Source organism: Sparus aurata, chromosome 17 (assembly GCF_900880675.1).
Source record: "Sparus aurata chromosome 17, fSpaAur1.1, whole genome shotgun sequence".
In the NCBI taxonomy this organism is placed as follows: Eukaryota; Metazoa; Chordata; class Actinopteri; order Spariformes; family Sparidae; genus Sparus; species Sparus aurata.
This window is the reverse complement of record NC_044203.1, coordinates 9,587,322-9,605,467: the sequence shown is the minus strand read 5'-3', so window position 1 is coordinate 9,605,467 and position 18,146 is coordinate 9,587,322. Positions and strand designations below refer to the sequence as shown.

Sequence of the window (18,146 nt, the reverse complement as noted above, 5' to 3'; positions counted from 1 at the left end):
TTTGGCAGTGATGGTCCGGTAGGTGTAAAATTTAAATGTATTGGTATGCCCCCAGGGGTCCATTAGGTGCTCACTCTATGCTCTGGTTATTCTCAGATATTTAATCAATACAAATAACTGTAATTCTACAAATGACCCAAAGAAGTCTGATGTAAGAAGACAGGAAAACTGGAAACAACAATTCTTGTCTGTCACGTATGATTTATTTAATGGCCCGTCAGGCCCACGGCAGGCACACCTTGAGTTTTCTTCCATGTGTCAGCTCAGGACAAACAGCACCTGAGCATTATCCACCGATCCTGATGCGATCGTTCCTTCTCTCACAGGTCCAAGTCAAACCCAAACTTCCCCCAGGCAACATGCCGTGTCAGCTCCTTACTGACACCCGGCAGGACCAAAATAGTGCTGGGATCATTCTCGGGTTCTGAGATTGGGGTTTTGTCAGCTGCACTGTCAGCATGTTTTAGGCTGGCTAAAAAAGCACCAAAAATGCGCTACAAAAAGTCCCTTATCACAATAGGTACAGAGCAACAGTATCAGGAAGGCAGGAAATGATCATTACCGGAAAGAATGTGTGTGATGTGAACAAATGAAGTACTGAAAGCCTTTTCCTAAACAGAATCATGGTGAAGTATACTGGATTTTTTTGTGTGTGTATGAAGACGAAACCGCTTCCTGTTTTTATGACATCCCATCATCAGTGCTTCAGATTAAAATGAATTTCCACATTAAATACAGGCCACAGTAGCTCAAACAGCAATATGTACAGAACAAAAGTGGCTCTATTGCAAAATCCTTATAAAATTCAGACGCCATGTTCCACACAGCAGTTCTGTTTGGCAGGAATGATTCCACAATATTGAATATTCAGTGTAATTTAGGGTGTGAGTTTATACGCCGTGCATTGCAATCCCCCAGCATATAGGCCAGAGTGTGGGTGAGCACAAACAGGTTTACACCAAAGGCATTGTTGCATAATATGTCCAAATTAAACAAGGCATTAAGTAGGACACTGAGACAATGACATCTTCAGTAAGGCAGGGGGATACTGCAAAAAAAAACCCCACGATAATAAAGTCACAGTCATGATTTAAGATGGCCAACAGTGCCACTTTCAGCAGGAAGGCACACAGAGAAACTACTGACGAAAAAAACAATGTTTCGTTTTGCTTCCAAATCAGCCAGAGGTCTGTTGGGACCCGGCCTTTCTGTGTCCACATGAAGCGCTCCTCAGTACACCAGGTACTTGAGTTCAGAGTAGATGAGAGGCAACATGACTGTGCAGGCCCGGTACAGGATGGCTCCGCTCTTGAATAAAGCTCGAGGTTTGGTGCTCCACGACTCAGACTTGAAGTTGTAGTATATTGCGTACAGTGCCACGGCGAAGAAGTGTCCGATGAGGGTCATGGGTTTGGGTGACAACCTGATAAAAACCAAGATGGCGTTTATTCAACAACGCGCTGCGTCTCGTGTTTTTAATGTTGTATTCAAAAGCACACCGTGTCGTTTCTGCCTCTAAAAGTCCCTCAGACGAAAAATAACAACAAAAATGTAGTTTGAAAGTTGTATACAACTCAACATTTAAGACGTTTGAATATGTAAATGTTATATATGATGCCTTTAAAGGTGCACTATGTAGTTTTGGGGAAGACATTTCAATCAATAAGAGAAAGATCTGTATTGACTGATTTTATTTAACGCCTAAACCAACCAAATAAACAAACTGACCCTAAAGGACGACACAGTTTTACACTGCTTCAGTTTTTTATATTTGGCGGACCCTGCCACCTTTCTAACTTCAAACAGTGTTCAGATGAGAGCAACTTCTTTATGCACTTATAGAAAAGATCAGTATTCCTGAGTTTGTATTATTACCTCGTTAATCTTGTCAATATAAAAATTCGGATTTTGAACTTCATCTCCAAAAGTACATAGTGCCCCTTTAAAGAAAACATTCAACATTTTGGGAGGCAGGCATATTTGCTTTCTTGCTGGGACCAAGACGAGTAGACTGATACCACTCTCATGTCTGTATGTTAAATACAGCTAGCTTAGCTTAGGACAAAGTCTGGAAACTGAGGAAAACGGGCAGCAACCGCTGCTCACTGGTCCCATCTATGAAGCAGTCCAGCACGTAACCCCCTATGAAACTACACTTGACACAACAGTTAACTAACACGATGACATTTTAATAAGTGGTCTTTAGTTTTATGCTAACTTTGTGAATCTGTACAAAAACAAGTTGTCGTTTCACAGGGAGTTGCGTGTCGGACTATCTCTTGACTTGACACAGTAACTTCCTGGAGTCTTGTCGTCAGAGGTGCTGGTAGGCCAATTTTGGATTGAGAGAAGCTAGCTATTTCCCCGTATCCAGTGTTTATGCTCAGCGAGGCAAGCCGGCTTTAGTTTCAAATTTAGACTGCAGACATTAGAGCGGCATCAATCCTCTCATTTAACCCGAAGCAAGAAAGCAAATGAGTGTGTTCCCCAACATGTAAAACTGTTCCCTTTACCCCGGCCTGCTTTCAATTACGCCATATCAGAGACATCGCGTCTATCCTATTCTGTTGTGGAAGACATTATTCAATGCTTACACTGAGAGGAGTCCAATGGGCCCATTAATACACTCTCCACCAAGCTTGAAGTAGCGGAAGCAGGCTCTCCTCAGCTCGTGAAGAGACTCTGGTTGACACAGAACACGCACATAGACACAGGGATCAAAAAGGCGATCAAGTGTTGTTTGAAATGATTACAGATTTTTGACTTTTAGTGCTTATTCACTGCAGAATAACAATCGTGTCTGATCCCTCTGTCATTGTTTTTTTCCCCGAGTGTTATTAGATGCAGAGGCAGGCAGAGACTCACTGTCAGTGGCTGCAAACAGCTCATACAGGGCCTGGGCCAACACATTCACCACGAAAGAATGTGATGACTTGCGTTCCCAGTGGAATTTTTTCTTTGCCTATTGAGAAGAAGGGAAAAAAAGCAGAGTGTAATATCGCACGCTGGCCTGCAGTCTCTCACCCTCAGCAGAGGGAATAATAGGACAAGCCAGATGTGATGCAGTGGAGGCTCCAAATATAGCTTCTGTAATCAATGAACCTTGCCGCTGGCACTTGTTTTTTTTGTTTTTTTTTTCTGACTTCATACATTTTTCAACAGTCTTAACGTGAGGACTTGTCAGCCCTGACAAGGAAAAGGTTCTTGAATTGTGGGCATGAGAACGGGGCGGTTCTAGTTCTTGCGTTCACCTGCAGCATGGCCTCGTCGTCGTACAGATCGGGGATGTTCTGGAGCAGACTCCTCCAGATGCGAACGTCGTTGAGCGCAACGCTCATCCCCCCTCCCGTCAGAGGGTGCCTCATGTTGTAAGCGTCGCCCAGGAGAAGCACGCCTGAAAAACAACAGACTGCTGTTGGTCTCACATCCAAAATACATGACCAGTTGTCGTCCTTGTCTTTTTTTTCCTCTTTCTCGTCAGCGCTTTGTAATCCGCCAATTAGTGTCAAACACGGCGAGCGGGATGGCGCGTGGAAGACGACTTGTACCGTTTCTCTGTGCTATTATTTCTGATGTTCCGACAGTTAAAACCTTACGGGAGTGTTTAAGTTTGTCACCGCTCATTACACCAACGGAGCTACAACTCCAATCCAACACCCACATACACACACATGAGTTAAATGAGAAGATGATCCCACTCGTGTGTGTGTGTCTGCGTGTGTGTGTGTGTGTGTGTGTGTGTGTGTGTGTTCTGTGTGTGTGTGTGTGTGTGTGTGAGATACAGATGAAGCTACCAGAAATGTATTTTAAAACCTGGATATGTTAGCCTTGTTTCCAAATCCAACAATTAGCAAAGTGTAAAAACTAAAAAACTTAACAAACTTTTTCCATTTTTTTATGCTAAGCTAAGTTAACAGGCTGTGGGACTGAAGCTTCATATTTACCATACAGATATGAAAACTATGTTGATCCTCTCATCCAACTCTCAGCAACAGTTCACATGGGCTTATTTCCCAAAATGACTAATCTGTATAGTGTTGTAGTATTGTCCAATCAGGCTAAAAAAATATATTAATTACGCATTTTCCAAAACCCCTGGGAGGAGCATGCATTCACATCAATTTCTGAGTTTAGCTTAAAATTCGGACTTACTGCAAATTGGGAAAGCTGTTTAATTTGATTCGTCTCACAGTAATGACCAAAGTGATGCGCTACATAGCTTCCTGGACACGCACTGTACACAAGCTGGAATCAGATCAATAGATTCCCTCTGGCTATCTCTAACAACGCGGCGGTCAATAACACTTCAGTACCTGGCTTGTTGACAGGGGAGGGAGGGAGGAAGCTCGCAGGCATGGACCTGAGTCGATCGTTCTGCAGCGCCACCATGAAAGACTCCTTTAAATGCTCTGAAGGGAAGAGAGAAAGAGAGAGCGCAGGGGGTCCGTCACTCAGCTACCTCTGCGGATAAAAAAACCAAAGGTGCACACCGGGCACCTGCACACGAAAAAAGCCTTTTCTTTTGGTCTCTGAATGTACATTTATCAATGTATCAGTGTGACTGACTCCACCGTTTCAGCCGGACCTCTGTCAAGGTTACCCGAGCTAGAGCTTTGATACCGAGGCTTTGATATTTCAGCTGAATAGCGGAGCGCACCATGAATGTCAAATCCTTCAACTGCAGCTTCCTTGGCCGTACACACACACAACAGCACAGGAAGCGGTCCGGACATATTCCTGCCCACCGAGGAGTCTGGCATCACTGCTTCATGAACAAACTCTGGATGGCTTTCATAAAAACCTGATTACAAAGTCGGATCATTTATCACGCTACAGGGATTCTTCCTCAGGGCCAAAGGCCTTTTCACATTAGCGATAATTAGAGGAATAAAAAACCTCAAGGGACATTTTCAAAATGAAGTTCAAATCTGCCCTTGTTTTTTTTACCTGGCAGCTGTGGGCAGATCTTCTCAGCCATGTACTCTGAGAGGTTGCGAGGCATGTCCCCCCTGATGTCCACCAGTACCCTGGTGTCCGAGGAGGAGATCTGGTAGATTAGAACCGGGCTCGGGTTGGCCAGCACTAGCTCAGCGTGGTTGGCTTTAAACTGAGGACAGTCCTGGAGAGAAGCACAGCGATGACTCAGACATGAAGATAATAATAACTAGAATCCTGAGCCAGTGTTGTCATGAGTCCAGCCGAGTTTACAGAGTCGTTCACAGACACGCGTTACATTGGAAACGGAGGGGGCCCTTCAGATTAAAATATCATTAATATGTACAAAATGGTCACAGATTTTAATCTAGAGCGCAATTTAACATTATTTCCATTATCGATTTACTGTACAGTAAATTAACTGATTAATCATTTTGTATATACACTCAGTGGCCACCTTATTAGGCACATCTGCAGTATCTAACTATGTTGTTCAATCTGCATCGATATGAAAACTTTTTTTCACAGAGCATAATGCAGAGAAAAATGCTTGGAGTAAATTATAATGATTCAATTCCCAGTGAAGTTTACTGTTTGAGTCACGAATGGAATTTGTGTTCATGTTTATTGGCTGATACATCGATATCTATACTTTTTTCAACTACCTGATACCAGAATCTGGCCCAAAAATCAAGTATTGGCCGGGTAATGATAAATTTTAGCATCAAGGTCATGGTTCTTTTTGTGTTGTTGTAATGAGCTGCATCATATTCAGAGATGTTTCTAATATTCTGCCCCAGTCATGTATGTAGACAGGCAGGACAAAAATATTAGATAGACCTCTTAATATAATTTTGTTGAGCACAACACCACACCACCTTAAACAATGGCCACAGTCATAAACATAAACTGGAAAACTTCCTCATAACCCTCATAAAAGTAGCATTCATGGCAGGGCTGTCGTGCTGAGTTGCATTTAGATTGTAATGTTTAAAACGTCTCAGAGCCCACAGTGTCATCTTCAACATATTTTTTTCGGTTCAGTCTCATATGTGACAGAGAGAAACTGGCTTTTAGGAAAGATTCCTATTTATAAAGCTGGAAACAGACAGTGTTTTCCATTCTCAGTGCAGAATAAAAACTGCACTGACACCGAGTGGTATTTACCCTCATGAGGCATCCGACAAAGTGAGAGGAGGTGTGAGCTTTGCCCGAGACCAGACTCTTTCTGAATTTGGAGAAACAGCCGTCGGCCACAACGGTCAGCGGTGCGTGGACTTCCTGCAGGGCACACATCACACACACACACACACACACACACACACACACACACACACACCATTCAGCACTTAATACATGTTTCTTTCCACGAGGTGAGGGGGCCGGAAAGTGGAGTATACAGTTGCAGAGTTTGCCTCTTCTCACCTTGATGTCTCCGGTTTCTTTATCTTTGTACTGGACTCCGGTTACGCAGCCCCCCTCCTCCTGTAAGCTGGTCACCGAGCCTTCTACGATTGTGACACTGGGGGGCGCAATTACACAGTTAAGAGACGACACCGTCACGCGCCAGTGAAGAACAGGTGACATGAAAAGAACAAACTAATCTGACAGGCCAAAAATGCGCTTGAGATATTAAGAGCTCCTCGGTAAACCATCATTTCCTTGTGTTACAATATAGCACTACATTTAACTAACCACTGGTAACTGCATAAACAGTCCTTTACATGAGAACAGAACGTGTGACTACGAGACACGAGGCGGCCACCAGATTTTAAAGGACACTCCTGCACATTTGAACTCAAACACAGTCCGAGCGGCCAGATGGTCAGCTGGCACACGGGCTCTATTTTCAGGACTCTGCTCACTTTGGCTCGGCCAGCGCGGCCCTCCTCAGGCCCATGATGAATCGACCGTGATGGAAAGCGCGTCCGCACTGGATGCTCTCCTCCGCCTGGGGGTAGGGGATCTCCACCTCTGTGCTGCTCTCCATGTCATGGATCACATAACCGTTGACCAGATGGGCGTCCAGACCCTCCACTGCACCTGAGGGCGCACACACGCAACAGGTTGTAGTCCCAGTGCGCACATTCATCATTCACTCAGTCTGCTGCTGCTTGCATAGACTTGTGTGTGTGGGATTGAATGCATGAAGACTAAACGAAACACGGGTGAAGAGCCACTGCTGTAAGTGGAGGATTTGGTTTAAAATGATGAAATGATGATGATTTTTTTTTTTAATCATAGCAGAACATGATGTAGCGTAATTTCTGATGACCTCAGACTACATTTAGCAGATACTGAGTGAGTACTGATTGCTTTCACTGGCTAAACTAATAAATAAATCATTTGAGGCAGACCGAATAGTGTCGAATAGAATTTTTAAAAATCAGTTGGGTTTTTCTTGATTGAAGTTCCAGAAAACATGTATTTTCTGAAGCCAGTTTTACAGATGTAAAAATGAAAATGTCATTGGTTGTATGAAATATCAGGAACACTGTTATTTTCCCTGCAGTAAGATAACTGCAGGTAAAATAAAAGCCATCATTCTATAGTGAATTTCCCTTTCAAAACAATACTGACATGAAGCAGGTGGAGTTATTCATCAGTATTCACTGAAAGCTTGGTTTTAAATCTTTGATTTCAGCTGATCTGGTCCTAAATAGGGAATGTTTTTGACAGAGTTAAAGGAAAAGAAAGCAGAAGCTTTGTTAATACTGTATTGGTCAGATCTCGATTGACAGCAGTGGCAACATGAGCAAACAGCCAGACTACTGTCACCAGATACTGATTTAAGTGCTGCTGGTTCCGATTGGTGCAGAGAAATAAGCGTTGTCACCTGAGCCCGCCCACTTCAACCAAGAGTGAGGAGCGCAAGCAAAATGACAAATACAGAAAGCTCCAATGTGAAACACACACAGCAGTATCTAACTTTAACAGAAAGGAGTGTTTTAAGTGTAGTGTGAGTATGTTTCTCTTCAGAAGCTCGTTGAGAGATCGTTTTTTCAGCGGAACTACAAGTTATGCAAAAAGGTCTGACTATGAGGCCGAGGCCCCTGATAACGTGTCACTATTCTCTGAGTCACCTCCAGCTTCTGTCACTGACCTTCCAGTCCCAGCTCTTTGAGCGCTCTGTATCCTCCAGGCTGCAGCAGCTCCCCCACGATCCTGTCAGGCTCCTTCATTTCCCTCTCCACCACCGTCACCCTCTTCCCATCCCGGGCCAGGACGGCCGCCATAGCTGAGCCAAGGACCCCGGCCCCAACTATCACCACATCTGGCTCTGGTGCCGCTGAGGGGCCACTGGCTGAGGCGCTCTGCGAGGCAGAGGACGTTATGTCCACTCTTTTCCTTGTTCTCCGGCCCTGGGAAAAAACAGAGAGCCTACTTACACACAGAGTCCAAAGTGACTTGCACTGTAAGGCAAACACTGGAACATGTACATTAACCAGGTATGTCCCTCTGATGTAAGCAGCTGTCCTCCAGGTGGAACATATAAGTACATTTACACAGGTGGCTTACTTCAGTTCTAATTCAGATTTTAATTACTAGTTACTTTAAAAGTAAAACCTTTACACACAACACATACAATGTGTGAGTGGGAGAAATTACAGCAACTACATTAATCAATCACAGTAACCAGCCAATCAATGATCAGAAACGCAACTATTTTGATGACATTTAAGTTTTTTTTCCATGTAAAAATATTTCAAGTTTCCAGCATCACATGTGAAGATTTGCTGCTTGTCTTTTTACTTACTTTTCATCATTTTAATCTATTTTTAAATAATGTTGAGGTTTTAAATGTTTGTCGAACAAAACAAAGTCTGAAGTTCCACTTTGGACTCCAGTGATAGTGAGACATTTAAGAGCTTATACAAGCCAAATATTCAATTTATTATTTAATCAATTACAGTAACCAGTGCATTAATCTATCATGAAAATAGTCATAAGAGGCAGTACTTTAAAAAATATATCAAAATGAGCTCTAGGTCAGCCAACATCAGTATCATATCATTACATAGATAAGGATGTAGTTACATTACTTAGTCACAGGGGACATTTTACTTTACTGAATAACTTTAAATTCAACACTACGAGTACATTTTCCAGATTATGCCAGCATACTTTAACTCGGGTAACATTTTCAATGCAGGAATTCTACTTGTGACATCACTTGTATTTAATTCAGAAATGCTTAAATAAAAGTTGAGAAGAAAAAAACGCGTTTTTTCTTTTTTTTCTCTAAAGAAAACAGAAATAAAACAAATATAGTAACTTTAACCTCAGTTAAATGGACAAAAAAAAGTTTTTCATGCAGGTATCTCTTTGTCTTCCTTTGTCCACACAAATAAAGCCATCACGTCTCCATATGAACTGTCTTACCTTTTTACAGTTGTTCTCTGCTTTCTCGCTGCTCCCTGTTGAAGACTGCGGGATAAAGTTGTTGATGACAGGTAAAGAAGACAAGAGGCTCAGAGGCAAATGGATCACCTGAGAGACTCTGAGCTTCTGGTCCTGAAAGTACCTGGTGTATGAGAGCATCAGCCCGGCTGTAAGTAATAAGGCTGCGGCCATCACCAGCTCTTTAGGAGCCAGAGTCAACACTGTGTCGGACTTTTTATACAGGTATGTGAAGCTCGCTATTCCCAGGAAAGTCCACATCTTTTTGAATTGAGAAAAAAAATTAAATACGAGAGAAAAAAAAATCAATTAAATGGTGAAAGCACTGGTGAGAAACGGGGTTGTGGGCTGACAAAAAATAATAATAATTAGTAAAAAAACAAAACAATAATTACCCCTCTTCAGATATTGTTTCTCATGTGCTCCACAAACAAGTCAGCCAGCCCAAAACAAAGTGTTACCTTATTATCTCATGATAACTTATCCAGGCGACCGGAGCGATGCTGCTGAATATTTTATGATAATGAGAAACACGGACCACTTCTGATTCGCTGGCTTCACATCCCGCCTCCTCCACAGCTCGACCCTCCAATCAGGAGCGACGCGACGGTGAGCAGAGCTCACGCTATCCGCCGATTGGACGGCCGCGCCGACACTGGGCCTCCCCTCGGCCGCTGATTGGACAGTCGGCTGGCAGGATGGTAGTATGATGTGATGTCAGGGGAAAAGGTGCGTGTGTCATTTCACTTACAGAACAGCGACCTGCTTGCAGAGATTGTTCATGTGTGACAGGAGACATCACTCTGTGGCGTATAAACCCGGACCATCCTTGAGTCAGCCTAGCTGCTCTTGTGCGCCATCTCGAGATGACAAGATGTTACCATGGCAACCAAAGTTGTGCCTGCTCTAAAGATCTCAGTAACAGATCACCAATTTAAAAACACACACTTTCGCATACTATGTTGCGTGATAGTGAATATTAGTAAATCTTCAGTGTTTGTAACAGAAGGTCAAAGGTTCCACAGCAATACTTTTCTACACTCAGGGTCGTGCATCTGAAGCACACAGGAGAGACATTCATGGTACCCAGAAAAGGCGCAGAGTGAGACCTCTTTTTTGCTTCTGTTGGTAAAATAAAGCTTTGTTTGGCTGCAATAAAACCTCTCTGTACATTCAGGGAGTTTACCTGCAAAGTACACGAGACATGCATCCTGCATAAAACACCAGCTGACTGCTGCTAAATCACACTGCGGAAGAAGCTGTGGTGAAAAGAATGCAACTCTATTTCTGCCCAGAACTGAAAACCCAGCTTGCAGTCAGTTATATAAGAAAACATTTAAAACATGCATTATGTTTGGTAGAACACTACTTGAACTAACTTCGGAAATGGATTAATACACAAACAGTGTCCTCAGGACTGCAGCTGTATATCATAACACTGGAATTATGTCGGATCTAGAGGCCGACTGATATACCGGTTGGCCGATAATGGCGTACCACGGATATATTGGTATCGGTGTATATCTTGTCCAATGTGCGCCAATATGATTATTTTCAGACATAACAATGCAGAAAAATACGTCTGTGGCGATTCGTGAAATTGCCAGAAAGGTTTACGGTTTCAGTGATATAATTTTGACAATAAAAGTTTATTGTGAAACTGCAAAATATCCTGCCTCTGTTACATATCTTAGTCAAGAGTGTTTGATAACAAAATGCACTGAAATGTACTCCCCAAAGTATCGATTGGACTCTAGTTGCAACCCGACTAACCTTTCTCCTAAAATCAGAAGTTAGCAATGTTTACGGTGATAACTTGTTTTCAAAGATATATAATTATGTATGTGGCAGTTTAAATTTTATATATAGTTTCCTTTTATTTGTTTTCCCTCACAGCAATATATACTGTATGTTTATAACAACATTGTGAGCTTTCACAAACTATGCAATTTAGTAAGAGATGCTCTCTTACAATAAGGTCTAAAAATAGACAGACTGGATTGCATAAATGATCAGATAAACAGGACTTTGTCAGGAAAATGTGTTTTATTACACAGTAAATATCAGTCTTCAGCTAACATGAATGATGCTTCTTGGTGTCATATCAAACAGCAGATGAGCACTACAAATACATACTGATACACACATTTGCAAAAGTCTACATTCAGTTAGGCTCTCACTCGGTCTGTCACAGAGACTACAGCACGTCAGGTCCCTTCCTACACTGTTCAACATCAGTTTTTGTACTTTTTCTATTAGCGAAACAGCTATAACAAGTGTTACTGTTGATCCCAGTAGGATTACCGAAGTGCGCTACCTTTCTAACACTATGTGCGATTTGCTCAGTCGTGTTTCAACACCGGTACTGACGCAGAGCAGCTTCTCCTCAGGGTCATCGATTAATCATATGCAGACCCAGATCGTAAAGTTTTCATATGTAATGATTAAAGATGGATTCATACTTCTCTTGCTTCCCCGATGTTACTTTCGGCTCCCCGTTCTGCTCGATGAAGGCCTGCGGACACAAAACGCAGAATATTATATATCTGAGACCAACATGTCTCACGGAGGATTTCTATTCACTTTAGTGTTCTGGATGTGAACCCAGCAAGGGAAATAAGACCACTGTGATGGGCCCCGAAAAAAAGGATTCTTCACAAAAACTTCTGGTTATAGGTTCAAAAGGTGCTGTATATGGAAAAACTGGCCACATGTTGAATTCATACTCAAAACAAATAGGGGAGATCATACCACTGAACTAACCGCTAGCTGTTGCTACCTGTAGCTGCCACTAGCAAGTTAGCTCAATTAGTCCTGTAGCTAGCTTCATAGCTTTTTATAGCGCTAGCAGTGGAGCTTTGGAACAGGACCAGCTGGTTTGCACGCTAACTTCAGTAGATATCTCTGCACAACAATACATAGATCTCATCATGTCACACTGTTGTGAATTTCTATGTTTTGCGATTGTGTTTGCAACAAAAAAAATCGTACACATTGCACCTTTAAAAACAGGACGCCGTTTGAAACTCAATACACGTGGCAGACTGGAAACTAGTCAAATTCCATGCTGGAGCAACAAGTCTTCCTCATCCATCTTAATTACATCCGACTGATACCGTAATTAAACCTAAGCACAACGCAAAGGATGAAATACACAGACCATCAGATAAACATGTTAAGCTATAAGACAACAGAGATGGTCGGTTAACAGTGTGTGAAGTTAAATACACAACTCTCTAATAGTCCCAGTTACCTCCATTTCCTCTAAGGTGGCAGAACCGTCCTCCACTTTCTGTCCGATGCCGTGACCGAAGCTCGAGTATCGCTCCTGTTTAAATTACACACACAACCAGACAGAGACCAGACATGATGTAGCACGTTTCGTAACATCACAGTACCTGACAATCAGAGTCTATCTGCACACATACCTTCACCATGCCAGCGATGAGCCCGTCCTCAAGAATGCGGACGGCATTTCGGAGTCCTCTCGCGAAGGCGTCCATGGCCCCGATGTGAGCGATGAACAGGTCCTCCAGGTCTGTGGACTCTCTGCGCACCTTGGCGTCAAAGTTCAGGCCTCCTGGCTGCAGGCCGCCTTGTTCGATGATGGTCTGCAGGAGATTAAACACAGAAGAATAACTATGTTCCTGGATCACTGGGCTCATCTGAACAGGTCTTGTGCAGCTGATGAAGTACTGACCGCGAAAGTGAGCCAAAGCTTTTTTCACTCAAAATTCCCCACGTAAAATGTTGTGTCAGGGTGCAACAGACGTTCATATGAATATCAAAGCTGCACTGATCAATGTTTTAATATCAAAAAAGGATCGGGTGAATGTGTAACGTGAGAGGGATCCCAGCCAGCGACCTCCTCATAAACCTTGTTTACTGCCGCAGAACGCTGCTGATGTCAGCGAGAATGTCCTCGTAAACCAACATGAACCATAAACCACATAAACATGCAAGTGTTTGCTAACATTTGCTATATGTAAAACACTAAGTATATCAGCAATGTTAGCTGAAGCTGATTGTTTCCCATACAACAGTGTTCAGACAATTAAACCTTCACAAACTTTGCTGCCAATAAACAGCTTTTACAAACCGGTGCACTCAGTAGAGTAGAGACTGTATCATCATTACATGTTGGGTGTGGAACACATCTGCAGAATCTCTGGTTCGAGATGGGACCAGACTCTTCTACAAATGTGAGTTTTTGAGCCATGAGAAAGGCCAAAATGTGGCCTGCATACAGACTAGTTATTAATAATGCATATTGTAAGATGTGCTGACAAGGACAAAAGTCACAGCTTAATGATACACTTTAAAGGGCTTTATCAATATTTATCTAAATTCACAACACAACCTGCTGTCAAGGGACTGAAATTTGGCACCAGCTGATCCAACGCGATCAGGTACTTGGTAGCAAAACAAAGTACTTCGCGTCCAAAAAGAAAACAAGATTCCAAACTGAAGAAGTTAAATACGAGGCTGATTGTGGACTGATACACACCCTGACACACTTCAGGTGTCTGGAGGGGGCGCTTAAAGAAACGAGCTCACCTTCATGACCAAGGTGGTGTTCCTGATGTCCATGGGGAACTGGTCTGTGTCCCAGCCCAGGTCAGGAGAGCCCGTGTTGGAGTCAACTGAGCCCAGCATGCCAAGCCTGTCCACCATCAAGCAGCGATGACACGTAAAATCAGGAACAATGTCACAGTGCAGACGTCAGCTGAGCTCAGATATTAAGTGAAATGTCTGGGAGCAGTTAAGATGTCTCACGCTGAGGCCATGACGATGTCGTGTTCATACGAGTGTCCTGCCAGCGTGGTGTGGTTGGGCTCGATGTTCAACTTGAAGTGGCGCTCCAGCCCATAATGCTGAAGGAAGCCTATAACGCTCATGGCATCTATTTGAATACACAGAGACGTTATGACACGCGTGACATTAAACAGCGCATTCATCTGATCACGTGTGAGTCGCCTCACCGTAGTCGTACTGGTGTTTGCACGGCTCCTTCGGCTTGGGCTCGATAAGAAACTGGCACTTCAGCCCGATCTTCTCTTTGTACTCTGGCGACAGATACGCAGGGCACGTGAAACTGAAGGCGTGACCCATCCTGACCCAAAACTGAGATCAACCCCAATGGCATTCGTGTGCACACTTACTGACGGCCATTTTGAAGAAGTTGGCCATGTGCTTCAGTTCAGCAGCGACGTCGGTGTTATGAACGGAGAGGAAGCCTTCCCTTCCTCCCCAGAACACTGAGGAGACAATGACACAACGAGCAGGACAGTGTTATTGCACGGACGGAGCGTGTGGATATTTCAGACACCAACGAGCCGTACCGAAATTTTCTGCGCCCAGCTTCTTGGCGATGTCGAGCCCCTTCTTCACCTGAGCACCAGCGTAGGCCAGAACGTGACAGTCAGGGTTGGTGGCTGCGCCGTTCATGTACCTGTCGCAGCAATAACGGGAGTATAGCACGAGTAAGAGTACAAATCCCAACAATGGAATTCTGTGTTGCTATTTCTAACATAGGCCGGGAGCGTACCTATGTTCCCCGGGTTTAAAAAAAGGTCCTATGTTCCCCGGTTTGTTCATCAACCGGCAACAAAGCGGGGAACATAGGACCCTTTTTTTTTAAAAAAAAAGGGTCCTATGGTTCCATACAAAGCGGGGAACATAGGACCCGGGGAACATAGGACCCGGGGAACATAGGACCAGGGGAACATAGGACCCGGGGAACATAGGACCAGGGGAACATAGGACCCGGGGAACATAGGACCAGGGGAACATAGGACCCGGGGAACATAGGACCAGGGGAAGATAGGACCCGGGGAACATAGGACCCGGGGAACATAGGACCAGGGGAAGATAGGACCCGGGGAACATAGGACCAGGGGAACATAGGACCCGGGGAACATAGGACCAGGGGAACATAGGACCAGGGGAACATAGGACCAGGGGAACATAGGACCAGGGGAACATAGGACCCGGGGAACATAGGACCCGGGGAACATAGGACCCGGGGAACATAGGACCCGGGGAACATAGGACCAGGGGAACATAGGACCCGGGGAAACATAGGACCCGGGGAACATAGGACCCGGGGAACATAGGACCAGGGGAACATAGGACCAGGGGAACATAGGACCCGGGGAACATAGGACCCGGGGAACATAGGACCAGGGGAACATAGGACCCGGGGAACATAGGACCAGGGGAACATAGGACCAGGGGAACATAGGACCAGGGGAACATAGGACCAGGGGAACATAGGACCCGGGGAACATAGGACCCGGGGAACATAGGGATGATCCCCGTAGGCCCCACAGTAAGATTTAAGCCTAAATGAGGGAGAAACTTGCTGTTAAAACCTCAGGATTCGCTTGCCAGGTTTTCAAAAATAAAATACTGACCTCGGGTGGGCAAAGAGATTGCAGGTGACCCACAGCACCTTGATTCCGGTCTGAGTCTGCAGCTGGAGAGCCAGGTCTGTTATTTCATCCAGATTCCTGTTGGACTCCTCCAGGGTGGAGCCCTCAGGGGCCACGTCCCTGTAGAAAACAGAGGACAGACACGGATCAGAGTACTAGAATACACACGAAAACATCAAAAACCGTAGATTTCATTGTTTTTCAAACTTTTTAATGCCATTAAGTGTATTTATCGTGGCAATGTGGCTTTAAAGAAAATCAAGGTTTTAAGGACTTTCGCCCACCACAGCACCACTGAGCATATCCTGCAGGTGCTAGATATGCCAGTGGTGGATGTTTGAGAGTCAAGGACAAAAAAAAATGTTTAAACAAGGGCACCAACGCTTAGAAAGCCGTCATATAATTATGGTGAAGACAATGCACTTCACCGTGTTTTGTCCCCCCTGAATCTTGCAGTGAGATGATCTAATACTTCATTTAAACCCTGACCCATTAAAACGTATCTTAAAAAAAGGTGGGTTACCTGTCATGGAAGGTGTAATATTTCACCTGTGAAAAACAAGCACAGAGGAAGCACAAAGTGAAGAGAAATTATAACACGGGTATAACTCAGTGTAACAGTGACTTTCATTCTAAAATGGAGGCGATTTCTCTCACACCAAGCTTGGTGAAAAACTCAAAAGCAGCCCGGAGTCGCTTCCTGGCTGATTCCATCGGAGGGCCTTCATTCCAGGGTCGGTGGAGGGTTGGAGACCCGAAAGGATCAGCGCCTAAGAAACACAAAACAAGTTAATAACACACCGTAGACACAATGATGAATTCATTCCATTTATTTAGAATAGGATGAGGAAAAGATGAAGAGCCCAAATTAAGGAGCCTGCTGTGCAGGCCTCTGTGTTACAGAGCTGTTACAGTACCAGTTCCACAGAAGGAGTGCCAGTAGCAGACGGAGAACCTCAGCCAGTCCTCCATCTTCCTCCCCATCAGCACCTGCACACAGGATCAGAAGCGTCACCTCACACTCCCTCTGTATTCACATTCTGTATGTAAACTAATGCACATCATGTTAACTGTGTGCCCACCTCCTCTGCATGGTAGTGTTTGAAGCACATGACCTCTCCTGGCCCAGCACTGGGTACATAGGGGATCTTGGGAATGCCTGTGCAGCAGATATGTCATAAAGTATTCAATTAAATAGATTTCGAGTGTCCAAACGTCTACACTGTACCATTCATTGCATACAACACAGAGATTGCAGGCCTGTGTGTCAACAGCCAGAAGCAGTACCAGTGTCATCCACTGCACAAACAGTTTGGTTTGCTCGAGAATCGGATTCATTCGGACTGCACTTCTGCAGAGCTCCAACACAGCCTTCGACACTTCATGTCCGCAACACACACGCATACACACAACAGAGCCCGTGCACGGTGATTCCGAGCAGTGAAATGAAACATTTTACCCGTGAAGAACTCCTCCTGCGCTGCCATGTCTCGATCACAACTCGTTCAGTTCCTGCAAGTGGGCTGCGACTCTGTCCCCGTCCGTGCCCCGGAACAAAGACTGCAGTACCGTGTTCACACCACAAGGTGTCACTGAATCCCTATAAAACAAACCTGTTAGCCGCCACCGGTCAGTTCAGCTGAGTCAGCTGCTGCAGTTGTGTTAGTTTGTATTTTTAGTAGAAATGTACAGGGAATTGCCGTTAATTCCTTGAATATAGCAGTTACACGTGTTCTGTCAATGCATGTCTCTCATTGGTATTCAAGACATGTGTATGCACACGTTCAGGCGCATATATTTTTGAACATAAAGCAGAAATGGTTACTTTTGCATGCATTACTTTTTATTTAACTACTGCAGGGTTTTTTTTCTCTCTACCTCTTTGAAACATCAAACATATTTTGAATTATGACTTTATTATATTATTATTTTGCATAAAAATGTACTTAAAATTGCTGTCTGACCCTCCGGTGTTCCTGTGGGTGATACACTGTAACATCCTACAGGGATATTCATACTGTGTATATAAGATGTAATGTGTGGGTTTAGTTTTAGCTACAGTTTCGTAATACTTACAAGGTGTGAAAGTATTCAAATGTGTCTACAATGTATGCGGAAAACAGATACTTGGTCAGAATACATGTAAGCACATACAGTCCATTATTTACCATCTATATTCATATGTCGAGAGATTTTTAGATTTTCAAATTGAATTTTCAGGAAATGTTTAATTGTTTTGAATATTCTAACATAATAATAACATAATATGTTCAGCAAACACTTCACACAGTAAACACCAGACTTGCATCATTCATATTTAGGAACCAGATGACCTCAGGTCAGATCCAGATGTTTGTATTGTTTGTGTTTTTTTTA

At 43.8% G+C, this 18,146-nt stretch overlaps 2 protein-coding genes across 2 annotated transcripts; both read right to left on the bottom strand.

The window, feature by feature from the left end:
- Positions 1–181: 181 nt before the first annotated feature.
- On the bottom strand, positions 182–9,832 carry sqlea (squalene epoxidase a). Its single transcript, XM_030394575.1, has 11 exons — positions 9,319–9,832; positions 8,039–8,297; positions 6,801–6,978; positions 6,361–6,457; positions 6,103–6,216; positions 4,948–5,119; positions 4,314–4,409; positions 3,252–3,394; positions 2,866–2,962; positions 2,595–2,682; positions 182–1,423 (listed from the first exon to the last, which is right to left on the bottom strand). Exons 1-11 carry the CDS (start codon positions 9,595–9,597, stop codon positions 1,231–1,233), a joined length of 1,716 nt encoding a protein of 571 aa, XP_030250435.1. The 5' UTR covers positions 9,598–9,832; the 3' UTR covers positions 182–1,230.
- A 1,528-nt stretch (positions 9,833–11,360) lies between these two features.
- LOC115566703 (xylose isomerase-like) lies at positions 11,361–17,344 on the bottom strand. Its single transcript, XM_030392647.1, has 14 exons — positions 17,230–17,344; positions 16,853–16,929; positions 16,688–16,760; positions 16,428–16,540; positions 16,294–16,319; positions 15,753–15,890; positions 14,679–14,788; positions 14,499–14,594; positions 14,319–14,402; positions 14,113–14,239; positions 13,894–13,999; positions 12,765–12,947; positions 12,590–12,664; positions 11,361–11,851 (listed from the first exon to the last, which is right to left on the bottom strand). Exons 1-14 carry the CDS (start codon positions 17,255–17,257, stop codon positions 11,768–11,770), a joined length of 1,320 nt encoding a protein of 439 aa, XP_030248507.1. The 5' UTR covers positions 17,258–17,344; the 3' UTR covers positions 11,361–11,767.
- Positions 17,345–18,146: the final 802 nt, after the last annotated feature.

What these genes read in the sequence shown, in the direction of transcription:
- sqlea (XM_030394575.1), bottom strand. Translation starts at nt 9,597, where the DNA reads ATGTGGACTTTCCTGGGAATAGCGAGCTTCACATACCTGTATAAAAAG. An exon ending in TTGTCGGATGCCTCATGAGG is followed by an intron (nt 5,120 to 6,102) that starts GTAAATACCACT and finishes GCTTCTCTCCAG; the next exon opens with GACTGTCCTCAGTTTAAAGC. An exon ending in GCTGTTTGCAGCCACTGACA is followed by an intron (nt 2,683 to 2,865) that starts GTGAGTCTCTGC and finishes TGTGTCAACCAG; the next exon opens with AGTCTCTTCACGAGCTGAGG.
- LOC115566703 (XM_030392647.1), bottom strand. Translation starts at nt 17,257, where the DNA reads ATGGCAGCGCAGGAGGAGTTCTTCACGG. An exon ending in AACACTACCATGCAGAGGAG is followed by an intron (nt 16,761 to 16,852) that starts GTGGGCACACAG and finishes TCCTGTGTGCAG; the next exon opens with GTGCTGATGGGGAGGAAGAT. An exon ending in ACACCACCTTGGTCATGAAG is followed by an intron (nt 12,948 to 13,893) that starts GTGAGCTCGTTT and finishes AATCTCCTGCAG; the next exon opens with ACCATCATCGAACAAGGCGG.